Here is a 21,064-nt window from a genome sequence, read left to right as displayed (position 1 = left end):
AACAACACCCCCTTCCCCCTACATCTTCCAATTTCGTCCAAAAATGTTTAGTTAGGCTGACAATGCGAACTACCTTACTTACACGAGCAAACAGTTTGGATTCGCTCGCCGCCGCCTTCACTCACTTCGCAAGTGGCCGTTTGTCACGCGTTTGTCGCGCAATCCAAATTTGCCGATTTGTCTTAACTGGGACCACCAAACAAAAGTCGACTACTTACTCAACTAACACCGTGACAGTTATTCGGACTGGCTAACAGAACGGCGAAGTCGTGGAATTTTCAAAAGGAGCGAAGTCTGGAAAGTTTGTAAGGAAGAAACCTGGAAAGCGTGCTGCGATTGGCGAAAAAACATTTGCGCTTTTCTGTCTTGCTGCTTTATACGTTTTGCAAGTGGCGGACGACTGTTGGAACATTCGAAGCAAAATGATGTCACAGTATGTGTTTTATTCAGAAGTATGTGCCGTATTAGGTGATAGGAAACGAACGATTCATCTGTAAATCTGGTGGTAAAAATCAGGGGCAATTGTACCCATTAGAATTGCAAGCACATGGGTAAGAAATACAACGGTCGAATTATCTTGCCGTAATAGTTATGCCACAACTCTGCGACAGTTGATCATGAGGTTTCGCCAACTGCTCGCGCTTTGTTATCATTACCTGGTCTCAGACCAGGATTTCAAGAAATGCTGCGATGAGACGGTTATTTTAAAGTAGAGTGTGCCTGTTTACATGAAATGGTTGTGCTCGAATATTTACGCCAAACATGATGGGATGCAACTGTAATCGATTGATTGATTACTCAAGTTTCACGTTTCAAAGTGTTTTCTTTTTTTCGGCTGTGGGTCTTCCACATAAAACTGCCGATATTGAACGAATAATGTGTGCTACAGTTGTAACCTTCCAAAAGAAACATACAGTAGGCGGAAGTAAAATCAGTTTCGGGCGATATGCACGTGCCGATGATCGAAATAAATTTCCATAACATTACAATGTACCGAAAGTAGCGTCTTTTTTCATTTAACTGCAAATGTTTGCCAAAGTTAATCATGTAGTCAATCTAAAAGGAAAAAAAAAAACAGATTGCAAGCATCTTTATTGACGAAAAAGACTTCCATTCGCTTATTTTTGTTCTCGATGAAGGTAGCTTTCCAAGTTCCATGTTGGTTTTACGAATGACGAATTTCTCAAAATGTACCACGCGTTTATTGCTCTCGACAGGGTACTTTTTTCGGGCCGCGGAAGAGACTTTCTTTCACAAACATAATATGGAGTATGCGCTTTCAGAAAATTTTAGTTTCGACTTCAAATTCAATGTACCAGTAGGCTTTTGATGGCATTAAAAGTAGCTAAAATTTATGATGGCCCACAAGTGCACACCAAATTTAAATCACTCACACTAAATTTAAATCACTCACACCGAATTCAAATCACTCACGCCAAATTTAAATCGCTCACACCGAATTCAAATCACTCACACCGAATTCAAATCACTCACACTAAATTGAAAATATTCACACCGAATTAACATCTCAGCATTTGATTTTAATCTTCATACCAAATTCAAAATATTCACACCGGATTGAAATCTTCACACCAAATTCAAGTTTTCACACCAAATTGAAAGTTGAACACCGAATGAATCACAGATTGGTCAGCAGCTGAGCCCACCCGCGCATCAACGCAATATGGCTAGCTATGCGTCGGGGAACTTATCTCTTACCTGTGAGTTTTGTTTTGAAACTATTTTCCCTAATGACAGTTACTGCTCCTTTTGTGGCAAAGGGCTCGATAAGGAGGAGCTTTTGATAAATATTATTTCAGGCAAGGATACGAATGCGATGAACAGATACAAGTCCCTTGGTCTGCGTCTTAGGGGTGCCAATTTTGATGAAACAGAGGCTAGAGCGAGAATACAGCAGGAGCTTGATAGGCCTGGTTGTTTATCTGGTTATAGAAGCGTTTGGCACACATTGCGTCGCGAGGGTTTCACCATTCCAAGACATTCGGTTGAAATATTGCTAAGAGAGATGGATCCGAATAGCTGTGAGTTGAGACGTAGACACCGACTGCAAAGGTGAACCTATGTCAACCCAGGTCCAAACTATTGTTGGCATACGGACGGCTATGATAAACTCAAACCTTATGGATTTCCTATCCATGCTTGCATCGATGGCTTTAGTCGTAAAGTACTCTGGTTAGGGGTAATACGGACAAACAACGACCCAGTGATTGTGGCGAGATCATATTTGGGTGTGGTTATAGAAAATGGAGGATGTCCTAGATAGTTCGAACTGACTGTGGAACTGAAAATGGTTTATTAGCCGCTGCACAACGCTACTTTATGGATGACATAGAAAGTCACATATATGGATCTTCACCACATAGTCAAAGAAGAGAAGCATAGTGGTCATTTTATCGACGGAGTAAGGCAACATGGTGAATAAACTTCTTCAAAGATCTAATGGAGCAATCAGTTTTTACGCCTGGGCATGATCTCCAAATGGAATGTTTGTGGTTTTGTTTTTCTAGTCTGATCCAGCGTGACCTAAACATGGTGAAGGATCATTGGAATACCTATTTGATCCGCAAGTCATGACATGGAACAGTCTCTGGAAGACCAGATGAGCTCTTCTACCCACCTGAATTTCATTCAGCTCAAGACTTTAGGCATCCTGTCACTGAGGAGCAAAGCCGCTTTGTTTTGGAGAATTATGTTAACTCTGATGAATGCCATAATGATTTTCAAGAATATTTTAATTATGTGGTTGATACTGCAGCATTAACTCCTCCTGGTGATTGGAGGGTGTTGTGTTTTCGGGTTAGGATGGTAGAGATTCAAGACGATTCAAAGTAATCAAGGCAACAACTTTTATTCGAGCGAGCGAACAACATGCATGACACTCGTGCGCATGCGCGCATGTAGGAAAACCGCATGCAAACTATGACATCCCCCTCCTTCTGACAGGAGCTATGGTAACAGTAACAACAACAACAAACGAAAAAACAAAACAAAATTAGCAATAAGTTTTGTTCAGTTTATAAGTCCAATCTGTCAGGGGGCTTGACAAGCCTTGAAGATCTGCGGAGTGGGGCTTCTGGAGCTGGACCTCTCAACTGTGGTGTACTGGCAGGTGCCAGTGTGGTCTGTTCACACGTAGGGAGACTCTCACTTGGTAAGGTGCTGGGCGTGGTGCTATAGACTTCATTCAGGGGTGTCGATGGTTCATCACTGGGGTTGTTGCTCTGGATACAAATTTTCTCTCCTGTTGGCCGAAGATGACTGCGGTTTCGCCTGAGGGTACTGCCATTTGCCATGGTGACCATATATGAACGAGGGGCCTGTGTGCTACACTTGACAATGCCAGGTTCCCATTTGTGATTGTGTGGGCTAAGTACACGCACTGGGTCATCAGGGTGTATGGCAGGAAGGGGCTTGGAAGACCTGTCATACTGTGATTTATGCTGATCTTGCCGTGCTTGGAGCTTGGTGTTTACGTCTCCATCTGCAGATAAGGACAGGCCTGGTTTGGATACAGAAGGGAGGTTTGCTTGGTATACTCTTGAGTTTAAGAGCTCTGCTGGTGATGCGATGTTGTGGTCAAGTGGGGCGCTGCGAAGGCATAACATGGCAAGATGAGGATCTGCACCAGATTCTTTGCATTTCTGGAGGAGGTTCTTTACAGTCTGTACGGTTCTCTCGATGAAACCATTGGCTTGTGGATAGTACGGACTTGTTGTCACGTGGGAGAAACCATAAGTGCTGCAGAATTCTTGGAATAATGCAGAGGTGAACTGAGTGTCATTGCCAGTGACAAGTTTATTTGGGATCCCATGTTCTTCAAAAATGGATTTCAGGTGTGCTATTGTTGTGTCTGACCGGATGTTGTTTAACTTTCGCACCAGCGGGAACTTGCTGTAATAGTCAGATAACAACAAATAGGGTGAGTTATTCCAAAAGAATAGGTCACATCCAAGTGTGTGCGATGGTTTCTGTGGGATGTCATGAGGCATGAGGGGCTCCTTTAAGTTCATACTTTGATTATGTTGACATGGAGCGCAGGATTTGACCATCTCTTCTATGTCGCGGTTTATGTTGACTCAGAACACTGAACCCTTAGCACAGACTTTGCATTTTTCTGCTCCTTGATGTGCGTAGTGTAATTGCTGCAATACGTCTGCCTGTAGGCTCTTCGGAATGAGAATGCGTGTACCCTTCAGGATTACTCCATCTGCCACGGTTAATTCGTCACGGTAATTCCAGAACGCATGAAGGTTTGCTGGGCAATCTGATCTTGTGTCGGGCCATCTTTGGGTGATGGTTGAACGAAGTGAGAGGAGTACCTCATCCTTGGCTGTTTCTTCTTTAATCTGAGCAATCCTCGTTGGGCTCGCATTTAGGTGGAGGTGCAGTTCATGGACAGATACGTCCAGCCCTTCAATTGTATCACCAGGGCAGGGGCTGATCCTGGACAGTGCATCAGCCAGTGGGACGTTCTTTCCTTGGACATACTTGATGTCTACATCGTATTTCTAGATCCTAAGCATCATCCTTGCAATGCGTGGAGGGGCTGTTGCAAGGTTTTTCTTGAAAATCGCCTCTAACGGCTTGTGGTCTGTCTCAACCGTGACGCCTCTTCCATATGCATAGTAGTGGAACTTCTCAAGACCATGTACCACGGCTAGCATGTTTGAATAGCGTGATTCTGTCTCTGTCAAGAGCTTGCTTCTATACTCGATGGGGCCCTTGTCTCGGAGCAGGGTTGCACCAAGGCCACGCGAGGATGCGTCAACTTGGATGGTCACTGGTTTTGTACTGTCAAAGTACTGTAACGAATCGGCTGATGTGATGGCTTTCTTAATCTTATCTACAGCTAGCTGGTGCTGGGGCTGCTACTGGAACTCACTGCTTCTCTTGGTGAGGTCCCGAAGGGTGGCTGAGTGTGCTGCCAGGTTGGGCAGATAACGGCTGAGGAACTGTGTCATTTCAAGAAAGGTTTGTAGGTCAGCAAGACTCGTGGAGGGGTCCATGTTGCTAATTGCTTCCACCTTCTGTGGGTCTTGTCTGAGGCCGTTTGAGCTGATGATGTGGCCAAAGAATGGTATTTCTGTACATCTTATCTTGCATTTGTCTCCATTGAAACGGAGCCCGGTTTCACGAGCACGTTCCATAACTACTTTCAGGTTTGTATCATAGTCAGCGAGGTCGCATCCATAGATGACGATGTGATCAGCGATGCCAGTTACACCAGGCAGATCTCCAAAAGTTTCCTCAACTTTCTTCTAAGAGATGTCCTGGGCACAGATCAGACCGAAGGGAAGCCGCAGGAACCTATATCTACCATGAGGTGAGTTGAATGTTGTGTACAAAGAGCTGGCATGATCAAGTTTAATGTTCCAATATCCGCTTCGGGTATCTACGATACTGAAGTATTTGGCTCCGTTTAGCTTTGGAAGTACATCGTCCAATGTTGGGGTGCAGTGATGTGGGCGCTTGATGGCACGATTGAGGTCTTTTGGGTCTAAGCACAATCGAAGCGTACCATTGGCTTTGGTCACGCAAACTAGTGAGTTCACCCAGTCGGTGGGCTCATCTACTTTTGCTATGATGCCTTGTTCAACAAGTGCATCAAGTTCTCTCTTAAGAGGCTCAGTGCTTCGGGTACTCGTCGTGATGGGTGGATGACTGGGGGAACCGTGGGGTCTAGGGTGATATGAAACTCCCCCTGGAAACATCCAATTCCCTGGAAGCAATCCTGATACTGGCAAAGAAGCTCTGACTTTGCACCTGGACAGCCCTGTGGGTTTGGCATAGGTGCTTCCTCGGTCTGTGTGGTGGCGATACCATAATTGAGGGTGACAAGCTTCGTATCACGACAGGTCGGTAGGCCCAGGATTGTTGGGCGTACGGTGTTCCCTACATGGAAGGCATACGATTTAGATTGGCCATGGTGTGACAAGGTGAGCTCACAGATGCTATAGTGTGGTATGGTGTGACCCCCAAGGGCAGTAATCATTGTACTTGAGGGAGTTAGTCCAAGCGGTGTGCCTTCTGGGCTGTAGCTTGACTGTGGGCACAGACGTTTGTATATGTCCACGGGTATGACATTCCCCTCTGCTCCAGTGTCAATTTTGCATAGTAGGGGTGCCGTTACTTGACCTGAGTGCACTTGTAGCTGTAGTAAAGCTTGTGTGTCGTTCTCAGAGACACTGTTTATGTACAAGGAGTGAAAGTACAGTTGTGGAGTGTTGTGTTGTGGAATGTCCAGTATGTGTGGTGTGTTCTCTAGTGATGGAGCTTCAGCACTTTGCTCAGCTGTGTCAAGTGCATGAATGTTCTCCCTTTTCTTTTGCCATCGATCTCTGGGTTGCCCATGGTCTTGCTGTTTTACTCTTGAGCGAGAGCGGCACACAGCTTTCCAGTAGTTGTATCTGCCACAGGCTTCACACTTTGTTCCATATGCTGGGCACGATGATCTCCGAGCTAGATCATGAAGATTTCCACAATTTCCACATTTGCCGTCTTTAGCCTGGGTTCCCTGTGTTGGGGGCTGTCCCATTTGTGGACCCTGCCTCAGGGCATTGACCGTTGTAGTTTGACTGCCTCTGATGTCCTGCAACTGGTTACTTGTAGCTTCTTGGGTTCTCGCAATGTTTATTGCTTTGTCAAGTGTCAAGGTTTCATCATGTTCAAGAAGTTTTGACTGCGCACGCGGGTTGTTTGATCCAAAGATTAGGGCGTCAATGATGTGTTCGTCAGGACTTGTGTACTTACATTCTTTCACTACGATACGTACTTTCTTGAGGAAGGAATCGACTGCTTCGTTCGGTTCTTGCCTGATGGTGCGAAGTTTGTATCGGGCGAGTCTGAAATTACTTCTCGGTGCCACATAGTCTTCAAATTTTTCCCAGTACGTGTTGAGTTTCTTCTTTTCGTCAGCTGTCAGCGTCCACGTGGAGGCTAGTTCTCGGCCTTCATCGCCTGCCCAAATGAGCAGGAAACTTATCTGTTCTGGCTCGCTCTTTTCCTTTAACGGGCCGGAGAAGTACACCTGGCAGAGATTTTTGAATTTTCTGAGAGCTTGCGGTGCGTCCGATGAGGACCAGTCCATGTGGGGAATTGGTAATCCGGCTAGCTCCGCCATGTTTGTTGTTTTGAATGTCGATCAAATACGTGGATATGCACCGGCCTGGTGCCCAAACTCGCGGTGAAAATCACAGTTTAAGTTGTGTACTCACGGAAAATATCCCACTTCTGACACCATGTTGTGTTTTCGGGTCAGGATGGTAGAGATTCAAGACGATTCAAAGTAATCAAAGCAACAACTTTTATTCGAGCGAGCAAACAACATGCATGACACTCATGCGCATGTGCGCATGTAGGAAAACCGCATGCAAACTATGACAGAGGGAAGTACTCGCTCTTTACAATCGTGTTATTGCATTTGCTGAGGGAGGATCTTGACTTGAAAATCATTACTGCATCTCATCTCACTGAAAGGGACACAAACAGTTAAAAGGGAAAAATATGGAATATTTGCATGCAAAATACATGTTTATGTCTTCAACCTGATCAAAGATTTATCTGTTATTTTGAGAAATTAAGATGTTAATGGGCTATTGCATGGATTTTTCACTTGACTAGGGTCATCAGCAGGGACTCTACAATTATACGTTAATCAACTACCCTCAAACATTTGCATACTTGTCTCTGGAGACACTACGCAAATTGTGTTACCAAATTTATTTTACCGTTTTTTATTTTCCTACCTTTCGTTTGCGCTTGTGTTGCTTTCACCTTTGCCAGGCAATATCATAATTTCATAGTTAATTATTGAATTAATTGCTGAATTGAAGGTACTGTAAGTTAGCAGAGTTTGTGTAAGTTAGCAGATTTTGTATTGAGGTGGCTATGGGCCTATGCTCATAGGCATACATGTACAATCAATCCATATCTGTAGTTTTTTAGGGGCCAAGCCCCTGGCTTGTAGCCATTATTACACTAGCCCTTGGCTTGTTTACTTAACAATTATTCCACAAGCTCGCGTTAAGGTGTAAAAAGGACTACTGAATTTTCTGGACAAGTTTGTCGGTTTTCAGATCTTTGCGTAAACGTCTTGTTAATGCTGTGAAAAATGTTCCCTTTTTTGTAGCTTTTGAAGGTATCCAAGAGTAACTGTTTGTTATTGAGCTTCGTGCTTTTCGGTAAAGTTTATATGCTTCGATGATAAAATGCTTTTCTATTTGACGACCGAGTTATATTTTGTAAACATATTTTGAGTGACGAGGCGGCGAGCAATGGAAATTAAAAAAAACATAGCCAACTATTTTCCATATAAATAACTGAGGTTTGAGAGGCAATCAGATAGCTAAAAATTCAATACCTGAGGTTGAGGATTTGTGTTTATTTTGTTGTCCAGCAAACAGAGCACAGGATATGAAGTACTCAGCGTTATTATTCACGTCTTATGTAGTGAACAGCTTGTAGGTTGGGCTGATTCCATTATCAACTGAAAGCTCATAGCCAGTGAGAAAACATATTGTGGCCACATGTATAACACTATTGGTAACCTACTTCACATCCCCTAGTTGCAAAACAAATCAGCTGGTGATTTTATCTCTTCCAGTCTTGGAGAATGAGTTCTGGGGGAGGAAGCAACTTACTAGTGGCTGCCTTGTTACAGCAATATAAAGGGTAACTTTAATAAAAACATTTCATATTTTTGATGAAGTTATACGAAATAGAACAATTCGAAAATTGTTTAAAAGGCAACTAAATCTTATAGGTTTTTGTATGGTTTATCTACATGATGAGGCTAAACAAAACGGTATTCCTTAAGGCCTCTTTATCAAATACTTAACAACTTACAAAAAGATACCACAACTGAGAGCCTGTAGATGCATTTTCCCTAAGAACATTTACAGCAGAAATCTTATGGACAAACGCTACTACTCCAATGTTCAGTTAACAAGACTTTCTATGAAACCTCACTTTAAACAGTACAAGTACATGCACACAGGTGTGGAAAGTAAATTAAGTATCCAAGGAAGATCCCAAATTGATGTTTCATAAAACTGTAGAACAGATGCCAGCCAACAATTTCATAGCATTAAATATCAAAGGAACAAAAAGCAAATTGGCTTACAAAATATGAAACTTCCAAATGTGAAACAATGTTAAAATATCAACTGATACTACTGAATCTTATTTAAAACAGTCAGTTGCTTGTTCCTGGGCTTAATTATCTGCCATCTATGAAGTAGAACATTAGGCGACACGTTACCGCTCACCGGAAGAGTTGAAAATTTGAATTTGGTGTGAAGATGCTGAATTGGGTGTGAAGATTTGAATTTGGAGTAAAGATTTGAATTCGGTGTGAAGATTTCGATTTGGTGTAAAGATTTGAAATCGGTATGAAGATTTCAATTCGGTGTGAAGATTTGAATTTAGTGTGAAGATTTCAATTTGGTGTAAATATTTTAATATAAAATTATATTAATATTAATATTAAATTTAGTGTAAAGATTAAAATTCGGTGTAGAAATTTGAATTTGGTGTGAGCGTTGTGAAATTTGGTGTGGGTGTTGTGAAACTTGGTGTGAAAGATTTGAATTCAGTGTGAGTGATTTGAGTTCGGTGTGAATGATTTGAATTCGGTGTGAGTGATTTGAATTTAATGTGAGTGATTTAAATTTGGTGTGCACTTGTGGGCCTCCGTAAAAATTAGCCCTTTCGTTCACGAGCTTCCATGAAGGTACTTGTATCGGCCTAAAATATTATAGCACTTGGAGCTTTTGCTAATCAAATTAATGCTTTAGAAACAGCAAGACATGCACTATGAGCTACCAAAAGTATATTGATAGATATCATCGCGTTGATCTGTACGAGCGAAAAGAAAATGCACAATTTTCGGCCATTTTCGGCGGCGGTAGGCAGCTAAAAGGGCGATTTTCGGACTTTCCTCGATTTCGAAAAAACTAAAGCGCTTCAGGACCTTTGAATGGTATTTTCGAAAACAACTCACTGTAGAGGTTATTTGGGCAAAATATGAAGAAATCCGAAATTTCGCGACTGTCATCTCATTCTCGGTATTTACAGGAATCGGCTCTTAAACAAGTTTGAGAGTCTCGCATGTAAAACCACATCATTCTTCAGTCTTTAAAACACTCAAATATTTCTGTGCAATGTTTAAATGTGTACTGGGTTGATTTTAGGGAATGTTGCGGGTTTTTGGGGGTGCAAAATAATTAAATTTCGAAGACATGTATTTCATTTACTTAAAAGTACTTCGTAAAAATAATTGATTTTGACCATGTGCGAAACCTTCCAACGGATTAAACTTCTGGTGGTTGAATCGCAAAAGGATGATCTACAGATTCTATAGGATGGTCTACAGAAATATATATATTCTATATACATTTATTTATTTATATAAATATATATTTTTTTGCGCAGTGCAAAGCAAGCAACTATCGACAAATGGTTTAGCCGTTTTTGACTTAGATGCAGTGGTGATCATTCGTGTCGAAAGAGGGTCACAGATTCATGATATTCGACCTTTAAATAAGTTGACAGTTAGCGATGTACATCGGACGTTGTGTAAACAAAAGCAAACTTCTGCTTAATGTGCGACGGATGGTGAGAGAAACACGTCAAATCGGTGTTTGGACCTGCCTTTTACAGCAAATAAGGTTAGAACAGTTCGAAATTATCAGCCCTGTGTCTATTTCAACTTAATTTATAACATAACTAAAGCAAAGCGCGCGCTCTGATTGGTTAATTTAGCATTTACTATTTGCCCATGGGTGTACGCTGCTGACGTGTGTGCTAATGTTTACAAAGCAAATCTTTTGACAGACATTGTTTCCAAAGTAATGGCCGACGTTCGTCTGCCAGAAATGCGAAACTGTCTTCACAGTTGTCTGAAGATGAAACGTTATCGAGGTACTGGTGTGCAATCGGTTGTCATGAATGAATTTTCGCGCGCTTGTTTTCTCTTGTCATGTAGGACTACACGAACATTTTTTTGTGATGTAGCTCAATAAAAGGACTTCTGTTGTTCCAATGTCTCAATGTCATGTTATAAAACAAATGGTAAACGCCACAGCGTGCACTATTGAGTTATGGATGCACTTGGGAGGTTTGCTAAGCACTCAAGAAGCTAGAGTCGCACTCGGCTATAGCCTCGTGCGACTCTTACGCTTCTTTCGTGCTTAGCAACCTCCCGCGTGCATCCATAACTCAATAGTGCACGCTATGGCGTTTACCATTTGTTAAATAGGTCAAGTCATGTGGCGCATGCTAAAATATACGTGTCACCCGTAAATTGAAATTTGACGACGGAAGATCAAATATTTGCACTTTTAACGTACTTTGAAAAGCTCTCGCGTCGCTCACAATCATTTACCCAAAGAAATTTTTACAGGAATCTGTAGACCATCCTTTTGCGATTCAACCACCAGAAGCTTAATCCATTTGAAGGTTTGGCACATGGTCAAAATCAGTTATTGTTACGAAGTACTTTTAAGTGAATGAAATGCATGTCTTAGAAATTTAATTATTTTGCACCCAAAAAGACAACGCGATATTCCCTAAAATCAACCCAGTCCACATTTAAACATTGCAAAAAAATGTTTGAGTGTTTTAAAGACGGAAGAATGATGTGGTTTTGCATGCAAGGCTCTCAAACTTGCTTAATAAAATGGTGCGTCAAATGACGATTTTAACGGAATTTGGTAATTTGCATATTTCTTTGAAATAAAAGGAAATAAAAGGATATTTTGCCAAAAAAACTACCCAGTAGTTTTTGTCATGCCCTAGCTGCACTCTTCATGAGCCGCTTGATCGGCCGGAGTCAAGGTCGTGGTGTCAATTGAAAGTGCCGTGTCGTAAACTCAGTGGGAACTGTAGGCCTTTGTTTTCCACGCAGTTCTATCCAATATGGCGGTCAGACGTGTCCGTATGGGCGGCGCATTATTGTCTCTTTTATTCCTTGTCGTACTTCCACGAGAAGTTCGCAAGTCGCCAAACTACACTTTTACGCCTCCTGAACGCTCTATGCGACTGGTTATTCCACTCCACTCGACAACTTCAAGTACTTATTACAAACCACTTTTCAAGTTCGCTTCGAGGCGCTTTCATAGAGGAAGATTATTATACACTGCAACTGGCGTAAGCACATTTCAAGTACAGAGATTACTGATTTCTGGCGATGTTTCAACTAACCCTGGTCCGAGAAGGAAGTCTACCACTAAACATCCTTGCAGTGAATGCTCTAAATCCGTAAGAAGGAATCAAAACGCCATTTTATGTGCTGAATGCAACACCTGGTCACATGCAAGATGTCTGAAAATGTCGAGCTGGACCTATCAGTACTATCTCAATAATCCATCTGTCGACTGGATATGCTCCCTCTGTGCCTTGCCAGAGTTTAGCGATTCATTCTTCTCCACCGTGAATAGTTCTACACATCAAAGCGCGAGCGACACTGAGCTGGATCTTGGTTCACAATCCTCGGACGTTAAGCTAATTAGAAACGGGAATCGCAAGGAATGCATTATAGTGAACTTAAATGTAAACAGTTTACCAAGCAAATTCGAGGAGATCAAGGAGTGGCTAACTGACAGAACCTTCGGCATTCTATCCATACAAGAAAATAAGATCGATCGATCCTTTCCTAACTCTCAATTTTATGTAGACGAGTATAAGTTATTTCGCGCGACAGGACGAAAGGTGGCGGCGGTCTTGCAGTCTTTATTCGTGATAACATCGTTGCAACACGTAAGAAAAGCACTACAACATCAGTGGAATCACTCTTATTCAACCTACACATCGAGCAAAGACGTTTTGCTTTAGTCAGCGCTTACAAGCCTCCTTCTGTCAACAATGCTATATTTGAAAGTGAAGAATGATCATCGCAGTTACTTTTCCAATTTAAGCAATTGGAAAGAAGAAGCCTGAAAAAAATCAGGGCTTCAACGGGATTCGAACCCGTGACCTCCGCGATACCGGTGCGATGCTCTACCAACTGAGCTATGAAGCCACACATTGGGAGCGAGGTCAATTAATTGAGTTCATATCTTCCCGTTTCACTCCTCACGGGAAGATATGAACTCAATTAATTGACCTCGCTCCCAATGTGTGGCTTCATAGCTCAGTTGGTAGAGCATCGCACCGGTATCGCGGAGGTCACGGGTTCGAATCCCGTTGAAGCCCTGATTTTTTTTCAGGCTTCTTCTTTCCAATTGCTTAAATTGGAAAAGTAACTGCGATGATCATTCTTCACTTTCATCTACAACCGCAGTTCATATATGAATTATTTCATATAAACCTCACATCATTTCACTCCTCACGGGAAGATATGAACTCAATTAATTGACCTCGCTGTCACGGGTCACCCTCATTAAATAAAGTCTTTCACTTCACTCGCTCCCAATGTGTAGCTTCATAGCTCAGTTGGTAGAGCATCGCACCGGTATCGCGGAGGTCACGGGTTCGAATCCCGTTGAAGCCCTGATTTTTTTTCAGGCTTCTTCTTTCCAATTGCTTAAATTGGAAAAGTAACTGCGATGATCATTCTTCACTTTCATCTACAACCGCAGTTCATATATGAATTATTTCATATAAACCTCACCTCATCAATGCTATATTTAGAACTGAATTGACAACAGTCCTGGATCAAGCGATATCTTTCTGCGAGAACGTAATTTGTCTTGGTGATTTAAATTGCGACATAATCAATCCATTTATGAATAATAATGAGGGTAAATGCTTTTTGGATATATGCGACATTTATGACCTCGACACATTAATTAAAGAACCGACAAGAATATCAACAACTAGAGCTTCTTGCCCGGACGTCATCCTTTCAAATGTGCCCATGTTTATGAAAACGTCTGGCGTTATCGAAACAGGAATCAGTGATCATCTGCTAGTTTACACGGTTCTCAAAACTAAAATGCTACATGCTAACGCTGTAGTCACCAGGAAAGGGACATTTAAGACCTTTAACCGAGATGATTTTCAGAAAGATCTGAGTCGAATTCCTTTTCATGCTGCATACGTCTTTGATGATATGGACGATGTCTACTGGTGCTGGGAGACGTTATACAATCATGTGTTCGACGACCACGCACCAATGCGATCTTTCAAACGACGATCTTCAGTAGAATCGAAGTTTATCACTCCTGAAATTCGGAGAGAGATGGCGGAACGAAATCGGCTTTAAGAAAAAATTCAATAGATCACGAAACCAGAGTGACTGGGAGAGCTACCGTCTACTAGTGCGCAACAAAGTAGTTAGCATGAGAAGAAAATCTATAGGCAGACATTTTGAGAAGCTGTGTTCGGAAAAATATGCAGATCAAAAAATGTTTTGGCGCGCCATATAGCCTTATGTTAATTTTCGAAAGAATGTAGACAGCGGAATAACATTAAAGGAGGGTGACAAAATCATCAGGAATCCTCAAGAGGTGGCCGAGACATTAAATAATTTTTTCACAAGCTGTAATCAAAGTACTAAAGAACAAAATCAAAATGATCATCCAGCAGATTTATCGCACATATCAAATAACTTAACAAGCAGACCGAATGTGTCCCTAAGCAACACAAATCCAACTGAAGTTTACGAGGTAATGAGGAAACTTGAACCAAACAAGGCTACTGGATGTGATGGGATCCCTCCACTAGCTGTTAAAGAATCGATGGATGTCTTATGCTATCCTCTTAGTACACTGATAAATCATGTCTTAACTTCAAGTAAGATACCACAACAGTGGAAACTTGGCGAGGTCACTCCGATCCTAAAAAAGATTGCAGCCTACTAAAACCAACTATCGGCCGATAACGATTCTACCAGCTTTCTCGAAGGTTTTCGAAAAAGTTGTTCATTGCCGAATAATCCCGTATTTTGAAGAAATTTATCACAAATATGTGTTTGCTTATAGCAAATATCACGGCTTCGACTCAGCGCTTCTTAGTTTAACCGAACAATGGAAAAATGAAATTGATAACAACAAATTGATCGGTCTGGTCTCTATGGACTTGTCGAAGGCGTTCGTCACCTTATCTCATGAACTGATTGTTTTGAAGTTAAAGGAATATGGAGCAGACGAAGCAACAACTACCCTGATAAAAGATTACTTATCAAATCGATTCCAAAGAGTCAGACTGGGGGACACACTCTCGAATTGGCAATCTATATCTAATGGTGTACCACGGGGATCTATCCTCGGCCCCTTGTTATTTAACATCTTTATGAATGATCTTTCATATGTTATCGACAAGAGCACTCTGTCCACTTACGCTGACGACACTCAAATCTTTTACGCTGACAATGAACTCTCCAAAGTTGAAGAAACAATCAACAATGATCTTATCAGTGCTGATATATGGTTTGCGCGAAATGGTATGAAGAGGAACAGTTCAAAATACCAGGCGATGGTGTTGGGGAAAAATAAAGGAACTGATGATCCAGTTTTCAAGTGTGAAGAGTCACAACTTGCCATATCCAACACAATGGAACTTCTTGGCGTGACAATTGATGAGATATTAAATTTTGAAAAGCACATCGCTAAAATATGTAGAAAAGTCAGTCAATAGATCGCTGTATTAAAAAAGGATGCAGAAACTGTTGCCTTTTGAGACTAGAAGGGATCTTTAAAGGGATCTTTAAAAAGCTCCTATTCTACCACACTTTAATTACTGCTCCGAAACGTGGCACTTCTGTAATAAGAAGTCAGCTGACAAGTTAGAGATGGTGAACAAACGAGCGCTCCGTTTTGTTTTAAGAGATAAGTCCTCGCCTTATGAGGAACTTTGTAAGCGTATCGGTTTCTCAAGTCTTCGTGAACAGTGATTAGCGAAAATATTGTCCATTGTTTTCAAGATACTGGCCAGCGATGCAGGACCAGCAAGTTTACGTGATCTTATAACAGTAAGGTACTCCACTTATAACCTTAGGGGCACCACAATACTGGACCTTCCAAAAGTACAATCAACAACTTTCGGCTTAAGGTTATGGAGATACGCTGCATCGAAATTGTGGAACGCTATACCGGACGAATCTCGAAAGATACAAACGTACACCACTTTTAAAAACAACTTAAAAACATTAGATCTCACGGGACTCTGAGTGCGAAGTGGATCTATCCTTAATCAATTTTTACTGCTTTTAATGTTCATATTTTCTTATATATTTTACTTGTGACTACATTGTTAATTCTTATATTTTAATATTAGCTAGTTCTTAATCTTAATTTATTTAAATTTGCATACCTTCAAAAGGCTCTTACAATTTCTCTTTTCTGTTTTTTTTTTTTCTTTTTCGTGGCGTAACTGTAAACTAGCTTTTAGCTAAGCGTACCGACCACGTTAAATATATTGATTGATCGATTGATTGATTGAGTTCTTGTGTTGGTGTTGCTCAACTGGCTTTCTGCCACATTTAAGCCGAGCGTTATCTAAATGCGCTATCTGGATTTCTTTTGATTGCGAGCAAATGTTTTGGAAGTCATCGACAGCTTTCGCAAGTCCTGTGAAATTTCGGAATTATTTCCTGCAGATTTTTGTTGTTAGGAAATCTTCATCGCTGACTTACACCTGGATCTTTCCCACTTCTTTGAGTTTCTCGACAACATTTTCCCTTTGGGACATTTTTCCGAACAAATCTATGCTACCATATACGTTGGACAAATGAGGATTGCAGCAACGGCAAATTTTGACCTTCCGATTGCGCAGTTTTTTTGGTGTTTCATCCATTTCCTTCACTGTTCCCTAGACACGCTGTAAGTTTTCCCGTAAATTCATTACAGGTAGCGCGTAATAAATTGACCAACCAGAAACGTCTTTATTGTTTCAATCATAAACCAACCAGAGGAGACTTTCTGGCCCAGTTCCCCAGAGCTCTTCTCGCTGTCCGTCATGCACAAAAGAGAAGAGCTCTGGGGTCGAGAATGGCGCTGTACGGATGCACAACTGATGCATGCGCTTTAGAGACCAGACGGCGATTTGTGACTGAACGAGGAAAAAAAAAAGAGAGCCGAAATTTAAACCCAGGCCTCACTGCCTGGGTAATTAGCTCCAATTGGAATTTCTAGATTATTGAGGTTTAGACACCTGATTATCATAGAAACATATAGGGGTTAGTTTTTCCCATTTATAAACACTCGATTAGTCTGCAAATATTCGGAAGGAGACTGCTCTTTTAATGTAAAATTTAGCATGTGGCTGAGTTCGATCTTAATGGAAAACAAAGGTTAAATTCTAAAGTTAACAGAAAATTTAATTAAATGGACACGAAGAGGTTTTACTGACGTGATGCAAATGGACCAAGCAAGCAGGTGTGGCATTTTGCCGTCTATCCTGCGAATTCCTCGGTTGGAATTCGGCCCATCAGTCCAAATTTGACATGCTAGCTTTTGCCGTGTCCAACTCAAATGAATTTGGCCCGGCAGTGGCTTGACAAAAGAACGGCGGTGGTTTCCAATGTCGAATTTAATTCAGTTGCGGAGAAGATGGGAAGAAGTTTGCTTTGTTGAAGACCATTTGAAATGCTAGAAACAATGGCAGCTGATGCAGCAGGCTATGAATTCAGCTTGGTATGGCAAGAGAACACCGCGAAGTGGTGCAGCACAGTTAAGTTAAGGCCTGCCTTGCTATAAGTACATGTAGTCGTGCTGAAATTAATTCAGCCTGCCGAACTGACCGAACTGAGTGCATAGTTTCAAACGTCGTGCTACTACTGCGCTTGATTCGAATGTAATTTGGTATGGTAGTAGCACGACATTTGGAATAGGCCTTTTATTGCCTGCAACCTCCCACATCCCTGTGTTTGGGACAGACCGTCATGAGCTGCTGCCATTCTTGTGCGATGAAAATCCTTAGGTATCAGATTTGTGAGCTTAAGACCTGTTTCAAACGCCGTGCTAAAGTCCTGCCGAACTAAATTCAATTTGGCTCGACTGCAGCACGACATTGACACGACTTGGTTTCAAACGTCGAGCTTAATTCACTGAACTTTTACAAAAGAGACGATTTTGAACCAGCGGTATTACGGATAAATCCAAAATGGCGGACGGTGTTTGACAACGAACGTTTGCGTACTTTTATGTTTTATAAACAAGCCCAGGCTGCAAGGAGAACGAAGCGACTATTGTAGTAGGCGTTATTAACCCATGCCATTGCTAGAGGAAGAAGATTAGTGATCCTGGTCTGTTGTTTGATTTCGAATTTCCACCTATTTTTCATCTTCACCCAACGATTCGCTATCTTCTTCAACTTCCACCAGACTTTTCACCAGGCTCAACAGATGATGAATGGTTTGAGCTTATGTCTGTTCCTTCATCTAGATCCAGTGAGTAAGAATTTTCTTCAACCTCTGAAACATTCCCTGGTAGAACAGGCGGCAGGGTTCTCCTGAATGCCGCCATTTTTTTTACACTCGTACCCAGGAACTCTCTCTACATACATACATACATACATACATACATACATACATACATGCATACATACATACATACATACATACATTTTTACATACATACATTTTATTTGTTATCAAATTAAAATTACAATTATAACATGCCCGCGGATAGCTGAGCTAATCTAGGCGGGTCATCCCACTCACAAGAAACCGGTTTGTCCACTTTCACAATAAAGTTATAATTTATTAATTTAGTTCAGCTCGGCAATAGCACGCCATTTGAAACCATGCCCTGCTAAAGTCGTGTAGCACGACAGAGCTTGCCGTGCTACACGGCAGAGTCGAACTTAATTCTTAAACGGTTTCAAACGCCTTGCTATCGCCGTGCCAAAGTCGAACTTAAATAATGAATTTAGCTCGGCACGACATTAGCACGGCGTTTGAAACGGGCCTAACGATTTCATGACACAAGAAACCACTGTTGTTCTATCATTGAAGAATGTTATACTTTTAAGCACCTGCACGGGCTACAGTAACAATTTTCTTTCGCTGTCGTCATATTCAACCTTTTGTCAGGAATGTTGCAACAATTTTAGGCGTTCTTTCACATCACGATCAAAGTTTTCTAAATCAACCAAGTGAACTATGTTTGGATTCTCAGGTCTCTGACCACAAATTCCACCAGAAAGAGACGCAAAACCCAAAAGGCCATCCTAATGCGTGACGCTAATCACCGAAATCTAGAAATCTCATGTCTTGAAACGCTCTTTCTTTATATGCCGTCTTGCATGCACGTGACACAGTGTCATCAAAGTTAGTTGTTTCAAGAAGAGTACCCTGGTCCCATATGCTTTTCTTGATTTTTCTCCGCACGAGAGAGCCGAAAAACCTCTCAGGGACCAGGATAAAACAAGAGAAGCATTTTGGTGGTAATGTGAAATGGACCTTCGGTAAAATCAAAATATAAATACTGTTGTGATCAATAGTAACCAATTACAAGTTAGATGAGGTTTTTGTGATGTCACAAAAACCGAATCTAATAATTGTTTATTATACATTGTGAGGAAAAAAAAAATGAAATTGAACGAAAAAGCAAACCTGAAAGTCATGTTTTTGTTTCTTCACTGATGGGAAGCAACACAAAGCGCGCGAACTTGACATGATTACCCTTAGCAATCATGCACCGCGGTTATACGTGACATGATTACCCGTGGCCGTGAGTGTCTTGACGCGATAGTTGTATAATCTGCAGCATGATTACCCTTAGCAATCATGCACCGCGGTTATGCATGACATGATTACCCGTGGCCGTGAGTGTCTTGACGCGATTGTTGTATAATCTGCAGCTAGATGACGTCCCAGGCGCTGATTTCTAAAATTCACTGTACGCTTTCGGCCAGTCAGAAAAGAGATAGTGAGTTAAATGTATAATAATCCCACTTTGCTGTTTCTATTACTTCCAAATTTGACTATAGATTTTAAGTTGCATGACATTTTTTATCTGTACCAGTATCTTTAAGTAGACCGAGCTCGAGAGAGTCGCGGAAATCAAGCTGACACAAGCCGTGGATAACTTTTGAAGATGGGTTTCAACTATAAAACAACGATTTACCACTTACTGCAGAATTTTGAATACGTGAGCGGGGCTGCCAGTGTCATTATTGACGACCCGAAACACGGTTGTCAGTTTAACCATCGATTTTCCTTTTTTGAATTTTTCTTTATTATTTGCAACTATTAAAGCTAAGTAACTGAAAACACCAACAAAACGACAAAATAATCAAAGAACTACTGTAGTCCATCGAAACGTAGCTGGAGCACAACTGCTAGGAATATATCGAGTAGTCATTCTATTTACCCGAGAGAAAATGAGGGACAGAGAGGGAGGGTCCTAGTCCAGGCCTTGGGATATGTCAATTCCACTAAAGTTATTTATAGATTGGCTCTCGAATGGAAGTCTGTTTTCCAAGACGTCCGCATCAAGGCCAACCTCGATCTGATCAGTGTTCTTAGTGAAAGCAAATAATGGCGGACAGCGTGAAGATACAGTTTGTCGATGAAAGCGAGTATCAAAATGAAGGAAAATGGTATTTTTGCGTCGACAATTCACCGTGGGGAAATAGGCTCCACGAATTCTTTGGATTCCAATGACTCGCTGGCGGGCATATCTGATTTTAGCGTAGAAGTTGACTCCGAAAAGGGTAGTGATTCAGGTCGGTATTCGCACGATGGCAGCGAAAGCTGTGGAAGTGACACGGACAGTGAATATGTTCCGGAACCCTCAACCTCAGTGGGCAACGGGAGAGGAAAGAGGCGTAGATATGCGAATCACAAAAGAATAGAGGCCTCTGGTGGCAAACAAGGAAGAAGTGCTCGCCCTGCCAAAGGTAAAAGCGCCAATTCAAGTAATGCAGCGTCTAAAGGCAAAGGCGAGAAAAACAACGTGGCGAGTTGTAAACAACAGCAACCTGGGAAGAAAAAACCAAAGGCGCTCACTCAAAAAGACCTGGACGACCTCGGAAATAAGTTGGAAGCCAAACGTCCTACGTGTTGAACTATGTTTCTGAAAAACTAGGGAAGCAATACGTTGTGAAGCATTACGAAACACATGATGAGCTTATGCAAGAAATCCTTGATGATCGTTGC

The 21,064-nt window shown here is 41.6% G+C and overlaps 1 protein-coding gene and 1 pseudogene across 1 annotated transcript; one reads left to right on the top strand and one right to left on the bottom strand.

Annotated features, from left to right (window-relative positions):
* Positions 1 to 1,684: 1,684 nt before the first annotated feature.
* On the top strand, positions 1,685 to 2,853 carry LOC149109341 (uncharacterized; annotated as a pseudogene).
* Positions 2,854 to 3,035: 182 nt separating this feature from the next.
* Positions 3,036 to 3,728, bottom strand: LOC149109340 (uncharacterized). The gene has a single exon (XM_089294614.1). It carries the CDS (start codon positions 3,624 to 3,626, stop codon positions 3,036 to 3,038), a length of 591 nt encoding a protein of 196 aa, XP_089150740.1. The 5' UTR covers positions 3,627 to 3,728.
* Positions 3,729 to 21,064: the final 17,336 nt, after the last annotated feature.

This window comes from Orbicella faveolata, unplaced genomic scaffold, assembly GCF_042242905.1.
Source record: "Orbicella faveolata isolate gen_17 unplaced genomic scaffold, um_ofav_v1 contig_25, whole genome shotgun sequence".
Classification (NCBI taxonomy): domain Eukaryota; kingdom Metazoa; phylum Cnidaria; class Anthozoa; order Scleractinia; family Merulinidae; genus Orbicella; species Orbicella faveolata.
Note: the sequence above shows the minus strand (reverse complement) of the source record. Positions and strands in the feature narration are given on the sequence as shown.